We start from the raw sequence: 23,934 nt of genomic DNA, 5'->3' as shown, positions 1-23,934 counted from the left end.
ATTTCCCATCCTGTCACCCCCAATATCTGCGGGAAAAGGGACAGAAGGAGGGCCCTCGGAGCTGCATCTTGAGCCCCAGGTGTCCTCCTTGCTATAGGATGCAACGGCTCCCCCCAGTTCGCGAGCGCTCGAGACCGCAGCGGGGCTTAGGGGCGGTCCTCTCGGACAGCAGCGAAGAAATAACATCCTTGGGGCGGCTCAGAGGACCACGCAGGCCGGGTCGCACCGAGGGCGCTGTTTGAAGAGGTCGCCCTGGAGACCGATCCCGGAGCCTAGAGGGCGTGCGCGGGCAGAGGCCTGGGGAGGCTGGAGCCGCGCCCCACGCGGGGTCCGCAGGAGACGAGCCCGAGCTCCTAGAGGCCCCCAGATGTCAGATCCTTGCGGTAAGTGCGTCCTCTGCGCAGTCTTCGCGGTCGGAAGAGAAAGGCGAGGGAGATTACTGCAAGCTCGGGTTCGCGGGGTCTGGGGAAGGAGCAGCTTTGCGCTGAGAATCGCCTGGCTCCGCCCAGACCTCTCCGCGGTCTTCTCCCCACAACAAATTTAGGAACTGGAAGTGGGCCCCAGCCTTTGGCCCTCTGCCAGCCATTGTGCTTGGGCTCGTAGGACGGTGCGCTCCGTGGAGCTCGCCAGCCCGGTCTGCTCCCGCCCCTGGAGCCGTCAGAGCCCGAGCAGTCTTCTCCTGGTCCCGCCGGGTGAGGAGGGACGGCCGCACCCCCCTGGACGCCCCGGGGTCCAACTCTGGCCTTTCTTATACGCTGAGCGGGACCGGGAGCTGTGGGACTGCTTTGGAACCCGCTGAGGAGGGGGTTTCCGTGACCTCGGAGGGAACCTGAATGACCCATTGTGTCTCTCTCGCCCCCTCCGTCAACTCACTTACACAGACACGTGCTCATACCCACAGGCACATGTACACAGGCGAATACAAAGACACACATCCACACAGGCACACGAGGACGCAGGCACACTCATACACGTAGGCACACACCCATAGACAGATTCTCACACAGACACTCCCACACACTGACATTCTCATACACACACTCACACAGAGATGCTCACACACACAGGTACGCACAAGTACACTTTCACACCCACATTCACAGACTCACAGGGGCACACACATTCACAGGCACACATCCATATGGGCACACGCTCACAGAAACACACAGAGACACATTCGCACAGGCACACACACTCATGTACACAGATGCTCACACATACAGGCATACACACAGTTGCTCACACACATGCACACTCACACACATTCACATACCCGGACACTCTGGCTCATAAGAACAGGTACACACTCACACAGAGATGCTCACATACTCACATATACACATGTACATACGTATACATATACACAGACACACACTCACACACACATACCACATTGTCCCCCTCCCTGTCACCCAGTAGCCTCTGAACCATTTGTCTGCCCCACAGTACCCTTTGCGTGGTTCTGCCCTGGCACTGATCACACTGGATTTTCAGGTTCTGTTCTTGTCTTCCCCATCCAAGTACTCACCTGGCATTCCTGGAGGGTAGGGACTCTGTTTCTGTTCTGTGTTTTAGTGCCCAATACAGTGGCTCCTTGTTAGAACCACAGGCTCACTAATTAAAACATATCCATATGAAGTCCTAAGTGTATATATATGCAGTCAGGGTATTAAGAGTTATAATCTAAGTTTTTGGAAGGCCATACCTACTATGACCCTTTAAATAAGTTTTTGTGAAAAGGAGGTAGGTTTCCAATTAATTAATCTGTTAAAAATTAAGTCCTATTTCTCTTTATCAAGTAATCGTTGTTGCTTGAGGGACAAAAAATACCCTTTGAGGAAGACATTTAAGTTTTAAAGAAACAGCAGCAACAACAAACAAACTAGCAAATTTCATAAAGTTTAAATATTAAGCGGCAAAAAAAAATCTTGGTTTTGGGGATGGGATAACATCTTTCTTCCACCCATGGCTATCTTTTCTCTGTGGCTTTCTCACAGGCACTTTTGCCACAGCCTAATATCTGCCTATGTGAATTAAGCATATTGTTGCATAAATAAAATTTATTACAGTTACTGTGTTTTCAATTATACAGGCTAAAGTAACAACATATGCTATAAAGTACTCTTGAAGAAAACATAAAAGCTTTCACATTCAAAAATGGTAGTAAAAGTAACTGTATGCTTATTTGGAAGTGAGTCTCTGTTATACTAAAATATTTTCATGTATTTCTTCTGCTATTTTACAAAAGTCTTCTACAGATTACAACAATGTCAGACATTGCTAAACACAGAGTGGTTCATTCACTAAAGAAACGGGGAAGTATTTCTTCTCCAAGTACTCAGGACTTCCACCTAAAGGAACCTCATGGACGCACCAAGGAGTGAGTAACTGGATGTCTAATGGCATTCAATTATTGAAAAACTGTTGCATAATGTGTGATGGGGAAAAAGCAAAACAAAACATTTCCTTTGGAACATAAAAAGGGAAAAAATGGACAAGTACAAAATCCAGGTCATCTTTTGGGGCCAGGTTCCATATTAAAACAGAGAAAAAGAGAGTGTGAAAGTTTAAGTGACATGTTCATCCTAGCAGCATTTTTACTATTTCAAAGAATTTACACCCTCCACCAAATCTACACAAAAGAAACATCATATGCTATGTAGACCAGCTATTTCTCAAGTTTTTCTTGATTTGTTTCCTCAATATTACGTAAATATATATTTGCTTTTTTTAATCAATTTCTACACATACAATACATTTGACACTATTTTATACAAATTTTGTAATGTATTTTCACAGTCTGTCCATATCCTTTTAAACTAATATTTTCTCAATTTATAATTCATGGGTTAGTTAACCGTTCTGTAGTTACTGGACATTTTAAGTTTGTTTCCACTTCTTTTTCCCTTTTTCTTTTATAATAAATCTCTGTTTGGTTGCTTCCCAGAAATATAATTAATGGATCAAAGGGAATAAATACATTTTTTGGCTCTTTCTCCATATTGTATTTGTTTTCCTAAAAAGATAATCAAGTTTTAATACTTTCATGGCTTTTCTTTTCACTGCCATTGAGAAGAAAGCAAAACAAATTATCTGATGCAGAGGCCAATTAACATATTTAACAGATTTTCTTTCTTAACAATTTCCAAGGGAATAAAGAATGTGGTCCCTTAATTCCCATGATTGGTGGGAAACAGAAGATGGTATATCCTGTGAAACAGAGACTGAAAGAACTGGAATTTTTAAAAAACCGAAAACATTAGAATCCTCAAACTAAACTCTTTCTACTCCCCGAGTGTGTTAATGCACTTAACAATTCCACTCTCCAACCTGGAAGTTTGTGCATTGCAAGTGGAATATCCTTCCTTTACAGTAAAACTAAAGCTGGCAGAACAATTAGCCTCTATAAGTTTTGCTTCGGACCCTAAGACATTCTGGCTGCTTTTTCCAATATTTAAAAGTAAAAATTCTGTTTAAAACTATTTAAAAATAATTATTAGCTTAAAGTCAACTTATTTTTTTCAAGAAAATATTTATCATAATAAATCAAACATAAATCATGCTCCTGTGATTTTCTTTTTTAAACAAATGCTCTTATCCAAGACTAAACTATTTGCATAATTTTCACTTACCTACACCCTCTCAAAAATAAATTGGGAAGTTATACAGAACAGATGTTGGTCAAATTTGAAGGCTAAGTGATCACTATTTTTCAACCCATTATTGATGAAGTATAAATTCAAATTAAAGGTAAAATAAAAAACAAAAACAATGTTTACCAAAACCCTAGGTGAGATTTTTCACTAACAAATACATTTATGTAATAATTATTTTGATGTGTTGCAAAGTTAGGAGTTTGGGCTGTCAAATAAAATGTTCAGAATAGACCCTCTGTTTGCACTTTATTTTCTTAAATAGCAAATGAACAGATTCCTAATACCCTTGTGATGCAGAGGACACTTAGGACACTGCCTTCCCAGCCATAACTCATTCTTGCTTTGCCTTGTCTTCCTCCCTGTCTGGAATCAGACTGCCCAGGTGTTCTCCTCCATGATCTGCATCTTCAACTCATAGATGGATTCTAAAAATCTTGGAGGTTATCAAATGCAGGCATTGTTTGGAATCACACTGTTTTACGAAAAAAAAACATAGCTCTTTCATTTGCAAAAGCAACTTTTTGAAAAGAGAAAAAAAAACTCTCAATAGTTTAAAGCATGTACCTGAAAAGTACTGAGTATCTAATATAATATCTCGTTTCATTTTCTAGCATTAATCCTACCAAGTAGACGTTATTACTGAGAAATGATGAGGAAAACTGAGGCTCACAGGTTAAGTAACTTGATTTAATCACTTGGAAACATCCCAAAGCATGAGAATGGCACACAGTGTCAACAGACCTCTGTCTACTTCTGTAGCACCGTCGTCCCACTACCCTGCTTGCATCCTGACCTCCTGCCATACTCAGCCACCACATTTGTAAGGCCGCAGTGCTCTCCCTTGCCTCTAGCCATTGTCAATGCTGTCTTAACTGGAATGCTCTTCCTACACTCTTCTCCCGGCTTCCTTCTCCAGAGTTTAGCTCCATCTTCGCCAGTCCAGGAAGCTCTAATTACCCCGCCATTCCCACCTCCACCTCGAGCCCGGGTGACCAGCTTTCCTTCTGCTCTTGCTGCTTCCCCTTTGTACTTGCTACTGTACTTGGCCATTTTCTAGTCTGACTCTCCCATTAGATTGTGAACTTCTTTGTCTTTATATCGGTCAACACATCCATAAGAAGGGAAGACTAGACTAGACCTAGGTGAAAAGCAGCTTCTTGGGTGTGGTACAGCATCAGCATAGATTCAGCTCTACCGTCTTCGTTCCTCTGTCTGCAGTCTTCTACATTACACTCTAAATTCCTACAGCAGTAATGAATATCACACAGTGACACCATCCCGCCGGCCATGGTGAATATCGGAAGTGCCTTTTGAATTGTGAAGGGAAGACTGAATTTATATTCAATCTAATTATTACCTGTTTTCAGGATTGGGCCTTTTTATTTAATTTATGTTTTCCGTGTAATGTGATTTTTACGTTCTACGACAGAAACATTTTGAAAATAGTTATAAAAAGAAACATCTTACCCTTTTTATCCTCATAGCATAACTGTTAGCATGTTGACATATTTCTTTCTATACGTACATAGGCCGCATATTTCATCTATAATTTTGAATTTTTTCACTTAAATAATTTACAATAATAAGGATGGCACTAATAGCTAATATTTCTTGAACTCTTACTGTTGATCTCATTTCTTCTTCACAGAAACTCTCTAACAGGGGTTGGAGGGCCATGACCCTTAGACCAAGTCTTGCCTGTTACCTGTTTTTGTACAGCTTGTGAGCTCAGTGTGGTTTTTACGTGGTTGGAGAAAAAAATAAAAGGAGAATAATATTTTATGACAAGAATTATATGAAATTCAAATGTCATCATTTATGCATTGTTTATGACTGCTTTCACAGTGCAATGGTAGATAGTTGCAGCAACTGAGACCAGATGGCCTACAAAGCCAAATTGTTTGCTCTTTGACCCTTTGCTAAAAAGTTTACCAATCTCTAGACTATAACATAGGCATGGTTATCGTCTGTCCCATTTTACAAATAAAGAAACAGAAGCTTAGAGAGGTTGGGGCCTCTCTAAGCTACAGAATTAACAAGTGATAATAAACAAGTGTTTATTATCAGTTATTCTCATTCTGTGAAAATTGGTAATTCCTGTGTAACTTGCATTAATGAAACTGTTCTATTCATTCACCAGAACCTTCTGTTTCCCAGCCACCAAGTGATAACAGGTATTTCCATCGACATCTTTCTTGCCAGTAGCTTAGCCTTTAGCAGACATTGAACAGTGTTTGAACAGATGCGCTATGCTTGTGTTCTTGAAATGGATACAGAAGCTATGAGGTTAAGTTACTTTCCTGGGATATCATGACATTTATTTATTTAAGTCTGTGATTTATTGTCTCTGAGGCCAGTGGTTCAATTAGTCATTTAGGCCTAACGTTGTAACTGAAGAGTCTCTCTTTCGTCTCAAACCTGTATGACTATGTGGTATCACTGTTGCCAGACCTTTCTGTGTGGATCCCACAGCTCTCCATATGAATCCACTACTGACATCTAACACAATAGTTATGCCATGAAATGCACTTCTTTCACTAATTCATTTATTCAGCATTTATTGATCTTCTACTATGTGCCAATTATGGTACCACAAGTTAGGCATATGAAGGTAAATGCATTTTTCAAGTAAACTAAGAGCCACCTGGTACCTTTTCTGTAAGTAGGCTAGGCCTTTCAGTACAAATGACTAAAATGGAAAGGGTTACATTAATTACTTCATTCCAAATATTCATTGAGAATGATACATTCTGTGTGGTGAACCATGCAGAAACAGTCCCTGCTCTCATGGAATTTTTTTTTTTTTCACTTTTTTCATGCTGGGTGGCTCCTTGCAGGGCGCCCTCCTTGTGCATGGGGTTCCCCCATGCAGGGGACTCCCGTGTGCAGGGTACATCCCTGCGTGGCAGGGCACTCCTTGCACGCATCAGCACTGCGCATGGGCCAGCTCCACATGGGTCAAGGAGGCCCGGGGTTTGAACCTTGGAACTCCCATGTGGTAGGCGGATGCCCTATCCATTGGGCCAAATCCGTTTCCCTCTCATGGAATTTTTAATCTGGTAGGAAAGACAATGAACAAGTAATTTTAAATGTGATAATTTATTCCATGATTCTAACTTGTACTACTGTGAGCTGCTTTTGTGAAGTTAAAAATGACTTTGCCAGGCCTGTTCCCTCATTTCTGTGCCTGAGAGAGAAGGTGAAAGGTTAGAAGATCAGAGCCAGGTGATAAGTTATGTTGTCATCTAAATCAAACTAAAGACCCACAAAGAACTGGCAGATAGCAACATCACCCCAAAAAGAAAATAGTTTGGGAAAACTGGAATGGTCATGTTCCCCAATTAAATTATAATAATAACTAATATTGTCTTGTACTTCATTGACTATTAAGCCATTTCACATACGATAGCTTATTTAAGAAATCTTTCCTTACCCCCAGAACGAAAGGATATTGTTCAATGTTTTCAGTCTTCCATCTGTAGTCTACCTATGCAAATGGTAGAAGGTAAGAGTCCAGTTTCGTTTTCCTCCAACTAGTAAGCAAGATTTTTCTCAACACAATCTATCCAAAAAATCCATCATTTCTTCATTGCTAAGGTCATCTTTATAATATATTGTGCTTCTATTTACTTGTTCTTCTATTTCTGAGGTTTCTATCTGTTCCACTGGTCTATTTGTTTATTCCTTTGCCAGTTAATACATTTATCATTTTATTTACAATAGCTTGGTTGTACATATTAATATCTGCTCAATTTTCAAAGAAAACTTAGTTACTTGGAATGCATCTTTATAAATTTTAGAAATACTTTATTGAGCTTCTCAATAAACACATACTGATTTTATTAAACTTCTTTGAATTTGTTGATTAATTTTAGAAGCATTGATATCTTTATTCTGTTAAATAGTTTCATCCATGGATTATCTCTCCAGTAATTCAAATCTTCTCTCCCTTTGCTCATTTTTCCCTCAAAGATCCACAGGCTCACTCCTTGATCTCCTTCATGCTTTGCACATGGAGGCCTATCTTGACCACTCCATTTAAAATTGCAAAAAAACACCCTCTGACCCATGCCTCTAAGATCCCTTAATCTGTTCTACTGTTCCTTTTTCACATAGCTTTTATCACCTTCTAATATAACATATAGTTTATTGTTTAGTATTTTATAATCTCTTGCCTCTCTATCTCCTCACTAGACTATAAGTTGCACGAGTGCAGAAACCTTAGTTTTGTTTTGTCTTGTTTCGTTTTCACCATTGTATCCTAAGGACCTAGAATAATACCTGGCTCATTGTAGTCACTCCATAAATAGTGGTTTTCCTTTTTTTTACTGTTGAATGTATAATTATTTTTTTGTGCTAGTTGCTGAACCAGCAAATTATTTTTTTCACAAACAGGTTATTGTATTCAGGTCCATGCATTTGTTAAATGAAGAGTGACTGAAGCATTTCATCTAATAGACAATAAGATACACATTTCCAGTAAATGAAAAAGTGCTTCTTCAGATTTTTAAAACTATGTACACTTTTTGCCTAAAACAGTCTATTGTGTATCTTTTTCCAGCAAGAACATTTTCATTTGTGTTGAAAATCTGTTGGGATGAGTCCCAGCCCTTCTTGATTCTCTCCACCTGGTTGTAGAAGAAACTGTGACACCCACTCCCACAGCTTCCCCCTCTGATGTTTGGTGCAGTTATTGGGTTTTGAACCAAGCTGTCCTTGACCCATCACCTCCCTTCTCCGGGATGAGCATTAGCTCGACAGGCATCAGATGCTGACTGATTCCACACACTCAAAACATTTCTATTTTGTCTATCACCTTTCTTTGATTATCTTCAGTGCCATCAGAGCTGCTTGTCACAGGTTGCATGGTTCATTTTATGTTCTTCAGTAAACACCTATTCTTGAAAACGTATACCACAAGAACACAAATCTTTTGTCATTTTCTTGATCTTTCATTTCTGAAAATTTTCTTGACTTTTGTTTCCATTATAACCTTCCTCTTATTAATAAGATGGAGCCAAATATGTGAGTAAAATACCTTAAAGCTACATAAAGACCAGCATATTTGCTATAAACTTATGACCACAAAACTAAATTATCTTACCGGACAACAAACACCATCCACTGGAGGGGGAGGTGTCAGTATGCTTTTGTTCTTAAGTATAGCATTCATAAAAATATCCTTAGAAATTCTTTGGTGGTAGGTTCCTAAGAAAGCGAGTATCTGTGCATATTTTATCTTGTATTCTGTATCGTGTTTCTGGAGCATAAAGGCTCCGTCAAACATTTCTCTGTATTACAAGTACTTTCCACTTGCCTGCCTGCCACATTGAAGGCAATAAATGTTTGTTGAAAGAATAAAGAACAAATGTGCCAGTTTATATCCTGAAGCCTTCCTTTTCCTCTGCACTCTGAAATATTTCCACTGGGAGGCAGCACATCACTTTACTATTAGCCCTTCCAAAACAAAACAAAACAAAACAAAACGAAAGTAGTGCTAAAGGATACCAGCTGAAATATGCTAGTTCCAGGCATTCTGTGATTAGAAATAGAAGGAGGAGATGATATTCTGACTTTCTTAATCTACTACTTTAATGGTTTCATGGCCAGTTGTACATTCAAATATTTGCTTTTACCAGAGTGTTAAAAAATCTAGGTAATAACAGCATTGAAAATGGCTGGAAATGAGTGCTCAGTGATTTTTAGATGGCATTGTGGCTGGTGAGATTTAATTGAAATATGTGCTAGTACTTCTAGCAGTCAGAATAATAGAACATGCCTTATATCAATACTGTGTGATTCATGGATTGTTCAGCAACCAAATTTGCAAGATGTTAGGAAAACTAAATTTCATGAAACAAGAAGCATTGTTCCAACTCCTCAAAAAACAGGTTTTGCCTCTCTTCTACATCATCAGAACATAGGCAGTTGGGTTATAATTAGATGTCATCCATATGCAATGTAGGAAGGTTACTTTGTTATTTAGGACCAATTCCATACAGCTATTTCTGCATCTGGTATGCAGAATTTTGCTAGTATTATATCTGTCCTCAGCAAAGAACATGTGATTCCAACTATTAACTGAATTTTGCATCAGGTTAAATATTGTTATTATCCTCCTTAGAAGATATTGGTTGATTTGTTTAGTGTTTTTACCAGCAGTTTATGCCAGTCTTTCATTTCTACCCTCTCCTTCACCCCCACACTACTTTTAACCAACACCTATCTTCCTTACTATATCTTTATAAATCTCTTAGATACATTCTGCCAACTGAAATTTTGCTTCTCCATAAATGCCAACAAGCTACTACTACACATAGACAGCAAGAACATTTTTCACACATAAAATATAAAATCAACAACAGCATTACCTTTGCAAGAAGATCATGTGTCTAGAAGAATTATCACTGCAAACTAGGGGAAAATCTGTCATAAAACCTGCAGCTCATCCACTTGTAATGTTGTGATATGTACCAATAAATGTATTGTGTGATGTACAGAACACTAGTAATTAAAATTATAAGTGTAGTTTTTGAGCATCTTTTTTTAAAGATTCCAATGAGCTTCTGTGAAACTGCATATAAATAGAAACTATGTCCAGGTTTTTCTAAGACAGTATTCTGAAATGATTTTGGTAAATTCTCAATTTTAAAATCTGGAACGTACATTTATTTCTAAAAATTTACCAAGCCCATTTTCTAGGCATGTTAATTGCCTAAATTGTTAGTCTTTATCTTTTTTAAATATCTTTTCTCAAGGAATACATATCTTACATATTTTCAGCTTAGTCTTTTCTCTCTCTCTCCTCTCTCTCTCTCTGTCTCTCTCCCCCTCTCTCCCTCTCTCCCTCTCTCTCTCTCCCTCTATCTCCTTTTTCCAACCCATACCATTCTAATGGAGAATTGTCGAATGTTCAGTTTAAAATAATATATTGCAAAAATATTACCATAAATACAATTTTCCTGCCATTTTTTCATGAAGGTATAGCCTTAGATGAAACATGGTCAGCCTTCCAAGGTACAGAAGGCAAGAGACTAAACAATTATTTTCCTTTTGCAGATAAAAGTCACCAGATTTCTAGCACAAAATACCTGAAAACTTATTCCCCAAAGCCCCACCTCTTCCACAAAACTAACTCCTAGTTTCATGTTCTATTACTTGAGCATCCCACTTCAAAGTAGCCAACTCTATCAGTTAGAATTTTTATTAGTTTTACCAAATACTTCTTATAATAATAATCCAAAAGCAAAAATAACAGCAGCTTAAGAAAAATAGAAATTTATGTTTCTCTTACATAAATGAAGTTTGGAGAGAAACAGTTCAGGAACATTGGCTTCTATCTTTTCAATCTGCAATCTTCAGGGTCACCATAAGACCCAAGGTAGCTGCTGAGTGCTTACCATCATGTCCATATTCTAGGCATCAAAGAAGACAAAAAAAAAAAAAAAAAAAAACCACTGCCTCCTCTTGGTCAAATTAGTTATTTTTAGGAAGCCCTCTCAGAATTTCCACCCTACATGTGTACTTATCATAATGACTCATAAGCCATATGGCCACAATGGTACCAAAGGAATCAGAGAAATGTGACTTTAATCTGCACAGTAATATTCCAACAAAATTTAGGATTCTGTTACCTAAGAAAAATGAGAGAACAGCATTGGAAAGCAAATGGCAGTCCCTGCTGTATTGCTCATTACAGTTTTCTTTCTAGGAACAAAATATTGTGAACACCCTAAATGGCCTGGAGAATAAATGGCTAAATAAAACACAATAAGTTCATATATTCAATACCATATAAATACTTAAAATGTTGGTATAGATTACTCTGTATTTACATGGAAAGTTGTTCATGATATATTTTTGAGTGAAAAAACGACGTCTAAAATGTGATTCCATATGTAACATATCTGGAAAAAATTTTTTATGTTAACAGTGGTTAGATAACCACTAGGTATAATTTTGTGTAATTTTATTTCTTCTTTATATTTTCCTATTTGCTTTGAATGTCTTACAATGCTCATTCCTTGTTGATATGATTAATGTGTAAATAAAAAGACACCGAACTAAATCTGAAGTAATTCAAAGAATTTCAGCCTGCAAAACTTGCAACTCGCACAGTAATATTTAGCACATAAGGGCATACAAGTTGCCCTTTTGACACTTACTAATCTCATCATAATAATGCCATAAATTGTACCTATTATCAATCTTAAATAAATGGAACAAAACAATAAAAGGGGCTATTGGTAAAAATCCTTATTGCTTTCTCATCTTGGACTTCTAACTCCTGCTAATTTGAATTGTGTATCAACTCAATTTCTCTTTCTATGCTGTTCAGCAGAAAAAAAATTAGATTTTATTAATATTTTCTGCATGCTTCTTCTACTAATAAGTTTTAATTACAGTAATTAATTATTTCAGGTAGTCATGGCCCCTGTTTTTATTCTGTTGGATATGATCACATGAGAGACTTTGTTATTGGTGGGAAATTGGGTATTTGAAATCTAAGTCTGTCTTGATTATATGTATGTCATTAAGGGAGTCATTTGCCCTTTGCCTTATTCTCTTTGTCTCTGAAATGGGTGGGTTAGTGACTCCTTCATTTAATTCAAAGAGTATATTGAAAGTGCAGCCTGCCCAGGAATGGCGCTGCACACACGGAGAACTGACACAACAAGATGACACAACAGAAAGAAACACAGATTCCTGTGCCGCTGACAACAACAGAAGCGGACAAAGAAGATGCAGCAAATAGACACAGAGAACAGACAACCGGGGTGGGGGGGGATAGGGAGAGCAATAAATAAATAAATAAATCTTTAAAAAAAAAAGTCAAAAGTAGCAAATGTAACTAGGGCAGCCTGGCTTATCTTATAATCAAGGGAGTGATTCAACATTGGGTTTTCTAAGCAAAAGCTAACCTCTTTTCTAAGCAAAAGCCTGCAACACCTGCAGCCAGTTTACTTTATGAGGCCAGGTGTTTTAAGAATGAAGGCTAAAACACTAATCCAGTCACCCACGGTGAAAAAGCAGCCATAATTTCTTGCATCACTTTTTTGGGCTGGGTGGGTAAATATTGATTTATCATGTAAATTGTTTTGTATTAAAGGATGTTAAAAATAGATTGTGATTTTCTTAAAGTATCAATTTGCAAGAAATTCACTGATTTCAAAGAGCTGAAAGCTAAGTATTTTAATCTCCTCCTAGGAAAACAAAGATTAAGAACAAATATCTCCTTTTCTCATTTAATTAAAGTCAAAACAGCCCATTTAGAGTAATAGCCCCTCTGAGCACACACACACTCACACACACACACAGTCTTATATCATCTCCTTTGAAATGACACCTGTTGTAACTTCCATTTTCACAGGTGGGGAGAATTGGGGCTAGGGCATTCTGAAACTGCCATTAGTGACAGTTGAATTTCCTCTGAATTAAGTTGAATTAAGTAGTGCTTGAGGGACGTTCAGGGCTTATCTTTCCTTGAGTCTCCCTGTTCAGCACCTGGATAAGCTCACATTGCCTTGGCGATCAAGCCAAAACCTTTTTATTGTTGTAAAGGGTGATTGATGCTTATTGATTTATGAGTATTTGCTGAGAATTGTGGTTTCTCTCACAACTTAGATGAGTTTCTCATTTTCCTTTTTTTCTATTAAAGGGCTTTTGTGAAGTACATATAAAAGTGAGCTCTTTATAATACTCCAGGTATATATGAGTTGTTTCCTAACATTTTAAGCTTCCTTTTATATTCCCTGGTCTATTAGTGAGCTTTATGTGCTTTGGGGAGAGTTTTGCATCTGTGGTGGAGACGAGATTGGCAATGGCTTTTTGAAACCATAAACCTAAGGCAAACATTAATAGAAGCAGCATGATCTGTTAAAAGAACATTTTCTGGATAATCGAATAACCTGGATACTGCCCTGGGCTTCAACCACTACTTAGAGATCTGGTGCAAGTAATTTCTCAACATCTTAATTTTTCCAAACCTAAATTGTTTTAGACTTTAAATACATGACTGGGATATTTTCATAGGACTGACTTGAAATTTTTTTAGAGGAAACTTTACCTTCGTAACATTTTTGCTTAAAGCAACAATGCTTTTTGTCATTATCATTCTAATAATGATTGAAATTTGTTTTCTCCCTTGCTTTTAGCTCTGTGAGTACTGTGTCTTATGCGGGTGAACCCAGCCAGCGTGATGATTCTTCTCGTCTTACAGTTCAGATGGAAAACACCTACCAGTTGGGTGTGTTATTTTATCACTCATCCCTACTTTAAATTTCTAACTTGGTGACGACTGTTTGCATAAAATAATATCTGATAACCTGGCATTATCTCCAATCCTGGCATAAAATAGGGGACTCTAAATTCATGGAGTCATTTGATGCTTCTTTGGTTTCCTCCTCTGCAAAATGAGACCAACACCCATTGCCTACTTTGCTTTGCCAGCGTTTCCCAAATATTAATAGCAAGCTAGTCACTGGGTGTCATTGATGTTTATTGAGCATTACTGAATTAAGAAGTTCATTGGATATTGCTGGGTTATCTTGTGGAGTTAATTGATAGATAAATATCTATATATATATAGATATTTATACACACATACTGGATTTAAATGAAAGTGATGCTCCTTGAGATTTTATCCAACAAAGGCAGACAATGTTGTTGGTAAATGGAGAAAAGAACCTTCAAAGCAAAGGGAAATTATTCCTAGTCCCCTGTTGGCAGAGATGTTTATCCCTTACCACTGAGGTTTGGGTCTTTGAAAACAAAGATCTTTGCACCTGCCCCTATACTCCCAGGTGTAGCCTGCAGCGAGTTTCTTTTCCCATTCACGTTTCCTCATAGACCTACTTGTTTTCTCTAAATACAGCAATGCCCACTATTTTCTGAATTCATATATAATTACTCCTATAAAGAAATTCCAAAGAGATTTAGCAAGGACCAAAGGTAAACTCTATGGGCCAGAGTGGTTCCATCTGTGACCAGTTAGCCCCAAGAAAATTACACACCAGCAGTGCCTCCCATTGGAGCCAGTTTTCTACACTAATCCCCAAGACTGTATGGATTACAGAGCTTCATAATTAGTCCATATACTGGTATTTTCAGGGCCTGTGGTGGTCATCTATTATTTCTGCCATCCAATATACTTCTGTACTCCTGGTGATCTTAGCTGCTTTCTTTTGGGGAGGCCTCACTGCCACCACTATCACCACTTTTGGGCCATAATATTCTGGTGAAGCTGATACTGCTTCAGAGATAGAGGAGTGACTGTTTCTTGGATGGTATATAATGCTGGTCAAGTCAATCAAAGCCTAGATTCAGCTCAGGGAATGTTTTTGGGCTTTTAGAGAAGCAGACAGAACAGAGGGGATGTGGCCACACCTGCCACCTTGTTCCTATATGGAGGCTAAGACTGAAGTCAACATAAGAGAAAACAGAGCTGTGAGAAAGAACAATCAAACCCTGATGTCGTCATTTAAGTCCTAAATCCAGCCAGCTATCCTTAGAATTTTCAGTTAGGCAAGCCAAGTTTGGATCAAATTTTCTCCCACTTGCAAGTAAAAGATGTTAGCCATTTGATGCCTATGATTTTGTTCTATGCATGCTGAAAGTGTTTAAGTCAGACTTCAACATGAAATGTTGAAGTCAAAATGCCTGAAGCCCTATTTTTTTTCCATTGGGATATATTTCCATAACTTATTTCTTAATGAACAAATTGTCTTAGTTATAGAAGTACTAAGTGCTGAACTAAGTTAGAGAAGTCATTTTAGAAATACCTTAGGATAAAGTAGTTTTCATATTCTCTTATTTAAAAAATTTATGTGAATTCTTCTTTTATGATTAAAGACTTTTATACTTGACTGCATTTTTAAGCATTCAACTAACCATCTTGTTGATACTCAATCAAAAATATATTTCACTTCTACTACACTGTTGGATACTCAATCAAAAATGTATTTTCATTTCTCCTTGTTTCTAGGTTTATTTTGCATGTGAAAAGCACTCTGTGGACCTTTGGTAAAGATTCTCTCATATCTACACAATCCTACACTGTCATTCATCTCACTCTTGGCGTTTGCTTTATTTTTAATATTCTATCTAAAAATGTTTGCCTCATCTAAGCACATTTTAAATGTTTAGCATATTTATTCTCCCTTTACTTGAGTAATGATAGCCACCAAAAGAGAAATGAAACATGAGTATAATTAGGGAGAGGAAAAAAGTGAGTCAAAAGAGGAATGTCTATTTCTTGTAATAAAACACCATTTCCATTTTCTCATTAATTAATTACTAAAACAAGAGTAGTGAAGAAAATACAGACTGGGGTTCAATGTATCTGGATTTGAATAATTTTTTTTAAATTCCAAGATAAATGCTATTTGAACAAGTTATTCAGCATCTACATAAATGTTATTGTTCCTATAAAGACAACTGACTCTTGGACTGACCTTAGACACTAAGAATAAAAGTTTTCCTTGACATTCAATCCAGTTTTCTATTAATAATGGAATGAGCTCTACACAGGACTTTTTCTGGAGCTACAAGTAAAAAGGCATCCAGTTCTTGGAAAGCACTGGCAGTGAGCACCTGGTCAGATAAGAGCTTATTGGTGGCCATCTTTGCTGCCATTTAGAGACAGCTTGCCTGAGAATGAAGCCAACGTGAGGGCAGGTAGTACTTCAAGGTAGAGAGAGAGACATCGGTTGAGCTCAGTTTCCATGGGATGCTCAGGTGTCTTTTCTGGGCCTGTCATTCTCTGCCTGCCATTTCTCCAGCTGTCATTCTCTCTGCCTTGACTGCCCCACCTCAAGGGGCCCTTCCTAAGTGTGGAGACCTCACTCTCTTCCTTTTTATACCTTCTCCCATCTTGCTGCCTTCTCAGCTAGGGCAGTCCCCATCCCTTCTCTCAGAGCGAGCTAACAACAATAACAGAAACAATAACAGCAATAGTAAATATCTAATAAGGGTTTTTTATATGTGGCATGCACTGTTTTAAGCATTTAAACATTTTATTTCATTTAATCCTAACATAAACAATATGTGATAATTCTTGTTATTACCCAAATTGGGGGGATTTGACACACACAGATATGTTTAATAGCCAGATCATTATCTATTTTCTCTTAAATCTATTTTTAGGGACAAAGACCTTTTGGGTTTTGTTTTAGTTTTTGCTTTTTTAACCCTAATCCTTCAGGTCTTTATCTTTTTCTTGCCTCCTGAGGGGAAAAAAAATCTCTCTCATGCACACAAACATATTGGTATTCAGTTGACTCTGAAAGTAGCTTCAGGAGATAATATTTAAAATCGAAAGCTGAAAGTTGACTCTCTCTTTGCATCTCAGCATCCCAACCTGAGCAAGGCAATGGTGATTCTGCATTATAGTGGAAAGGTCACAAACAAGGAGAGAAAATGAAAGTTCATTAGTGTATTTCAAAACATTTTCAAAATTATATCTGGTTAATAAAATGAAAATAAAACAACACTCACAAAGGACATTGATACAGATGGACAGTGGGAACTACTGGACATAGGGGCTCGGGTGCCACCAAGAATTCTCTTTTTACAGCGTTAAACAGTGGGTGGGAGTCTTTCTCCCATTGTGGCCTGGCTTCCTTCCCATTGTGAGAAGCGTGGCTTCCAGTAATTCCTAAGGGTCCCCTGCCATAACTTTTCCACCAGGAAAGCTAACTATTTTTCCTTAGTTCCAATTCAAAAAAAATAATTCTAAGGAATGACTCTAATTGGCCTGGTTTGGGTCAGGTGCCACCTCTGGGCCAGTCAACCTTGACCTGGACTTGGGCTCCTGGGAGGTAAGGGTAGCTCCCAAGATCCAAGTGGTTAGAGTAAGAAGAGAAACAGTTCCTAGAAGTGAGGATGTTGATTCCTACATAAAAGGGAGAAGACAAACCTGCTCTGAAGAAATGTTCTATTTCCTGAAGGGAAGATGCATACAAATAGCTATAATATATGACAATTAAGTTCCATGTGAATAATGTAGATCAGGTGAGGGATATATGATATGAATGCTTGATAGGAAAGAGTGGAAAAGAAAAGGCGGCTATCTGTCTAAAGGACATAATCTGTTTAATTCTGTCCATTTTAGTGGTGTATTAGTCAGGGTCCTCCTGAGAGACAGAGCCAACAGAATATACATATTAAGAGATTGATTATAGAATTGGCTCGTGTGACTGTGGAACTGGCAAGACTGAATTCCGTAAGGCAGGCCATAAATTGGGAACTCAGATGAAGGAGAAGCTGGCTGGCTGAAGTGGAGATAGAAATTCTTCTTTCCCACTGCTGAAATCATCAGTTCTCCCTGCAGGCTTCCATTGATTGGATGAGGGGATTCCTCTCGTTGCTGAAGGCAGTCTCCTTTGTAGCTTGTAGATGTTTATCAGCCAGAGATGCAATCAACTGTCTGAAGATGTAAATCCCTGAACTACCCTCACAATAACAATCAGGCCAGTGTTTACTTGACCGAACAGCTGCGGGCCATAATCTAGCCAAGTTGACACATGATATTGGCCATCACAGTGATAATATTTTTTAATTTCTCAAATAGAAAAAGAGAAATCACCCTTAAATTTAGCCTCATTTCACAGGAGTGAGTGAGTGGAAACCACCCAATAGATCCCCAGGAAGGTCAAACAGAGGCCTGTAAGCAGGAGTCTGACTATGGGACTGGTCTCCCATCTCTGATCCCAAGAAGCAGGAGCAAACAGGACCAGCCCTTCACAGGTTACAAACAACTCGTTGACATCCTATGGAACAGAGATTCCTGCTGACTAAATATTAGGTTTAATTATTATAGTCATTATACGTGGTAACTCCACTTTACACATCCAGATTCACTCCCCATCCTAATTTAAAATGGGTTGAACAATTATATATAACCCATCAAAGTAAAAATAATATTTGTTATTGATTGAGCCTCAGGAGCATGACCTGATTGGACTACAAGTTTGTCCTATAACCTGGTAAGTTCAACCCACGTGAAAGCCTAGCAGGGAGTCAGAAGGAAGGAGAAGTATTAGGTTGGGTTTTATTTCCCTGACTCCCTGCCTGTTGGTTCATCTCAGGATGTTTATTACATCCCTCAACTGAAGGATATAGCTGCTCTCAAGGGGGCACTCTGCATGGTGCTCTCTCCCTGGAGTGTGGTGGGAACAAGGTCCTCGCTGTCAGTAGCTAAGGATGCAATATTCTCCCTTGTGATTCCCTACATCTTCCTCAGACTGCCTCAAGAATCCCTTTGTTAAATGCTCCTGGGTTTATCTTAACTTGAATGTGCCTGTTATGTTTGAACTGTGTCTCCCAAAAAGACATGTTAAAGTCCTAACCCCCATCCTATGAATGTGATGTTAATTTGTAAATACAATCTTTGAAGATGTTATTAGTTAAAATGAGGCCAGACTGGATTCAGGTATATTCTAGTCCAATATGGCATGTGTCCCCAAAAGGACAGGAAATTTGGGCAGAGGAAATAAGAAACAGAGAAGGATGGCCGTGTGACAGAGGCAGACACTGAGTTATGCCATAGATTGTCAGCAAATCCCTTCCAGAAGCCTACAGACTTCAGAAGCATGGCCCTGCTGAAACCTTGATTTCAGACTTCTAGCCTCCTGTAGACAATCAATTTCTGTTGTTTAAACCAACTAGTCTATGGTACTGTCTAGCTCTGGCAAGCTAAGACAGTGTCATATGTTTTCTTAGGCCCTGGCTGATACAAAGAATAAATATTTATTAAAAGTTTTGACAACTATTAAAATTGAGTTGGATTATTTCTTGACCTCTTTTCTTCATCAATATCAATTTGGAAAATAATGATTGAGCTTTTGTATGCCAGGTCCTGGGCACATGTAGTACAATAACATGATCATTTAGCAGAGTAATGGTGAGGCTAATGTTCCTAAGAAGTACAGGTAAGCTGTCTAGGGTTCAGAAAAAAGAAGACCCACTCCAAGCTTCTGCTCTGAACATGGACTAAAGGTGGTTAAAAATAAAGGCTCTAGGGAAGTGGACTTGGCCCAATGGATAGGGCATCCGTCTACCACATGGGAGGTCCACAGTTCAAACCCTGGGCCTCCTTGACCACTGTGGAGCTGGCCCATGCGCAGTGCTGATGTGCGCAAGGAGTGCCATGCCACACAGGGGTGTCCCCTGCGTAGGGGAGCCCCACGCGCAAGGAGTGCACCCATAAGGACAGCCGCCCAGCGCGAAGGAGGGAGCAGCCTGCCCAGGAATGGCGCTGCCCATACTTCCCGTGCCGCTGACGACAACAGAAGCGGACAAAGAAACAAGACGCAGCAAAAAGACACAGAAAACAGACAACCGGGGGAGGGGAGGGGAATTAAATAAATAAAAATAAATCTTTAAAAAAAAAAAAAAAGAAGATGGGTGGACTCCATGAGACCAGAGCAGCATGAGTAGAGATCCTTGGTGGTGGGAGAAGAGGCCATAGGTTGGGTAAGAGCTGAACCATAGGGCTTCGTTGAGAAGGAAACTGACAGGGTAAGATCCGGGTTTTAAGGATTTCTCTCCAGTGACTGTGGATGGGGGGGGGGGGAAGACAGAGATAAAAGAACAGAGAGGGTCAGTTAGAAAGATGTTGAGAAGTTGAAGTAGGTCACTAACTGTGGAAATGGGGGAGGAGGAGACCTACAATGTCAAACCCCAACTGTATTGGACACACTTTTTTGGGTAGTCTGACAAATGTATGAATCCATTCTTTTCCTGTTCCCTTTCAGAGAGCTTTACTAGAAACCTAAGTAGGACCACATATTTCCTTACATAGAGGCCACCCAGAAGATTCAATATCTTCCCATGTTTCAATATTCTTTTGAATATTAGAGTAGGCTGATATGATTTGAAATTACTTAGAGATTCTGTATGTATTTTCAGGTCCTACCAAACATTTTCCTGTGGTTGCTGTCAATCATATTTTGAGAGATGTGTTAACTAACTATCTACAAGAGGAAGAATATGAACCAGATCTCTGTAGACAGTTGACTAAAACAATTTCTGAGGTATGCTCAAAGGGTTGGCTATAACTAAAATATTTACTAAAAGCACAACAAACCCCTACTTTTTAATGTAGGGAATTAATTCGCAGTAGCAATACAAACGCATGTTTATATTTTTATGAAAATATTTATTAGGTTACATTCCATAAATAAAAATGAGTGTGTGTGTAAAAAGCCTTTGACTAAAACAATCATTATGTGCATCATTTATATGTATTTTGTAAAGAAAACATGGCGAACTGTCCATCTACACTCATAAAAACTTCTTGTAAAAGATACAATACTTTAATGAGCATTTTCTCTTCACCAAGGCAACGATTACCTTCTTTGAGTACCATGAAATACAGGCATTGTGGTCTTTAAATACATTTCTATTTTTATCAGCTAAGGGATGGTGCTTCATCAAGGTTTTCTTTATTCTTTAAAACAAACTTTTTAATAAATACTAATGATTATTCATGTTACAGGAAACTCCAAGTGTACGGTCTCTTAATTAGATTTGAGCCAGACAGTATAACTCTAATGCCAGCATTCTTTGATGGGAACCTATCTTAATATAGATTTTCAAAGAATTAATAAATCCTTTAAATTTTATTCTCTTGATGACAATTTTCCATGTGCCTTAGAAAATATATGTTTATTGCTGGTGCTATCATTTTGTCCCTGAATGTCCTATCTGATGGTGAGGGTGCTTGAAGAAAATCATTGTTATAATTCTATAATGATTATTGAAAGTATCTACAGTGAATTGAGTAATTTCCTTACATTAAATCTACTGTATTTATGGCAAAGATTAAGATTTTTAAGTTACAAGGTGGCTAATGAGGACCTTTTTTAAATTTCTAGGTCATTAAAGCCCAGGTGAAGGACTTGATGATTCCACGGTATAAATTAATTGTGATTGTTCACATTGGGCAACAGAACAGCCAGAGCATACATATCGGAAGCAGATGCCTCTGGGATACTAAAAATGATAACTTCTCATCTTATGTTTTTAGAAATTCTTCTCTCTTTGCTCTTGCAAATGTCTATGCAGTTTACTTTGAGTAATTGAAGATTACTTTTCTCTTAACAATAGGCTGCATCTATGTACCCAAAAGTTTTGCTGTCCAAAACGCTAGGAAAGAAGAAAAACTAATATTTCCAACAACTGGCCGCTTTTGGACTTTCTCATTCTCTTGTTAATATTGGGGGAAGGGAGGTTGGCACAAGGACTCTTGTTTTGTTTATCCACAGCAGGAACCAAGTTTTGGTTCTATTAGATTGTTTTTCAGAGACATATGTTCTTACTAAATATTACTTTTTGGAACTAATTAGTTTAATTACTCTTTAATTAGAGAGTTAGAATAGCCTACATTATTCTTTAATGAAGAGCAGTATTAAAAAAACATGACTACATCTCCTCACCAATAAATGACAGTGGAATATTCAAATGGTATACACAAATGAAAAATGATAATATGCCTCAGTGCTGCATATAAAAAAAAAGCTCGATTTCATTTTACACTTAATAAATTGAGCAGCATTCATTAACTGCAATTATTGTCCCATGTCCCTGACAGTTGAAACTGCTGAGCTAGAATTAATGACTTCATAACAATTATCGTGGCCTCACGGGGCAGCTAGCTAAAACTAGAAGCTCTTGTGGATTTCCTGCACTTCACAAAACTGTGGGAGAACTGAACATTGGTTCTTCCATAATGGAAACTATAATGTGAACAAAGGCTTTTTAGGGCACTAAAGTAGACATCGTGATATTAAATATACATGATGTTTAATAGTAAATGTGTCTGTATCACATAAAATCATGTATTGGGAAAAGACATGGCTTTTAAATTTATACTGCCTGATGTGCCTTTAAATAGGTTTCTTGGGCTAACAAAACTTTTACACAAAATATATAGTTGACAGCTTAACAAATAAAACATGTGTATTTACCATTTTGTTCCTGTGAATTTAATCCTGAAGTGACCCCGGGCAATTTTGAATGGATGGGCATGAAAATTTACAGGGCCCACATTCTGCTGGGTAAATGTATCTTGTACCATGGATCATTTATTTTTATGGAGCTTTCAGCTCTTTGTGTGCATGTAAAATGATGCTGTGCTGTTGTTCTAGGATGGTAAGTAAACTACCTAAAGGATATTTGTTAAAGATCAAAGACAAATTATACACATATTGAGAAAATTAGAAATGCTATGGTTTTAAAGAAAAGAAAGATGTGTAATTCATATAATATTTAACAAATGGAAAAATGGCCACTGCTTTATAATTTTAAAATTTATTGGTGTCCTAATTTTTCCCAAAACAACATGTAGTCAAAAATACGTATTTTTAAAATCCCTTTCTTTTTGCTTTTTCTGGCTTTTAAAGTGGCTCTTCAAAATGAATTAGTCAATTTTCATTTTTTCCTGTTAGTTCTTAATAACTATATGTCTTTGTAACAATTTATTTCAACCAATTTTTGTTCATCTCCATAGGCTGGCTTTGAATCTGGAATGGTTAGTACTTACAAGCATAGTAAATAAATAAGCTTTGTGTTTTCCTTATACATTTGTGAACACATCTCTTGAAACAATAGCAGGAGCAATCACATAGCAATTTTGCATAAATAAATCAGAATGAAGAAACTTCTTAACTTCTTTAGTATGTAAAAAGTCCATTATAAAAGTGACCTTATTTCTTTCAGAGGTCTAAATTCTAACCCAAGAAATAATTTCTTGTCATATGTCTATGGTTGGGTTATAAATCAAAACCTTAAAACATGACAGCAGTTACATGACCAAAAAGGAAACATTTTATCAGCATATTGCCATGTGCTCAGATAATCAGTGATGAATTCTGGAAATTAGTTAGTAGTATAGAAATATACAGGAAAAGCTCATTAATGCACTTAACTTGGAAAGAATGAGAGTTATAACCAAAAAAGCCTTGACTAGGATATTCTTAAATATAAGACTATGTATTTGAAGAATTTAAATTGCTCTATTTTGAAACACTCTGATCTTTCCTAGTATTCTTCCCTTTCCCTAAAGTGCCATCCTTATCCCTAGACGTTCTGTGCCCCTCCCGAACTTGAAGCTTTCTCTCATGCTTTCCTGCCGTCGTCAGAATGCCCCTTTCTACTTACATAGCAACTTGCTTTACTTTTCAGCATCAAACTCGTCGCATCTTTTCTATAAAACCTCCCCATATATTCCTTTCTCCTGTTTCTCTCTCTTCTCTGATCGCTCTCACAGTTGAACTCC

At 38.0% G+C, this 23,934-nt stretch overlaps 1 protein-coding gene across 1 annotated transcript; it reads left to right on the top strand.

Moving 5' to 3' along the window:
- On the top strand, positions 1-23,321 carry DYNLT5 (dynein light chain Tctex-type family member 5). The gene is made up of 5 exons (XM_004483678.5): positions 1-383; positions 2,249-2,380; positions 13,811-13,902; positions 20,565-20,689; positions 21,533-23,321. Exons 2-5 carry the CDS (start codon positions 2,268-2,270, stop codon positions 21,734-21,736), a joined length of 534 nt encoding a protein of 177 aa, XP_004483735.1. The 5' UTR covers positions 1-383; positions 2,249-2,267; the 3' UTR covers positions 21,737-23,321.
- The last annotated feature ends 613 nt before the right edge of the window (positions 23,322-23,934 follow it).

The sequence above is a fragment of the Dasypus novemcinctus genome, chromosome 9 (assembly GCF_030445035.2).
Source record: "Dasypus novemcinctus isolate mDasNov1 chromosome 9, mDasNov1.1.hap2, whole genome shotgun sequence".
Taxonomy (NCBI): Eukaryota; Metazoa; Chordata; class Mammalia; order Cingulata; family Dasypodidae; genus Dasypus; species Dasypus novemcinctus.
The sequence above is the reverse complement of the archived record's forward strand: the minus strand, read 5'-3'. Positions and strand labels throughout refer to the sequence as shown.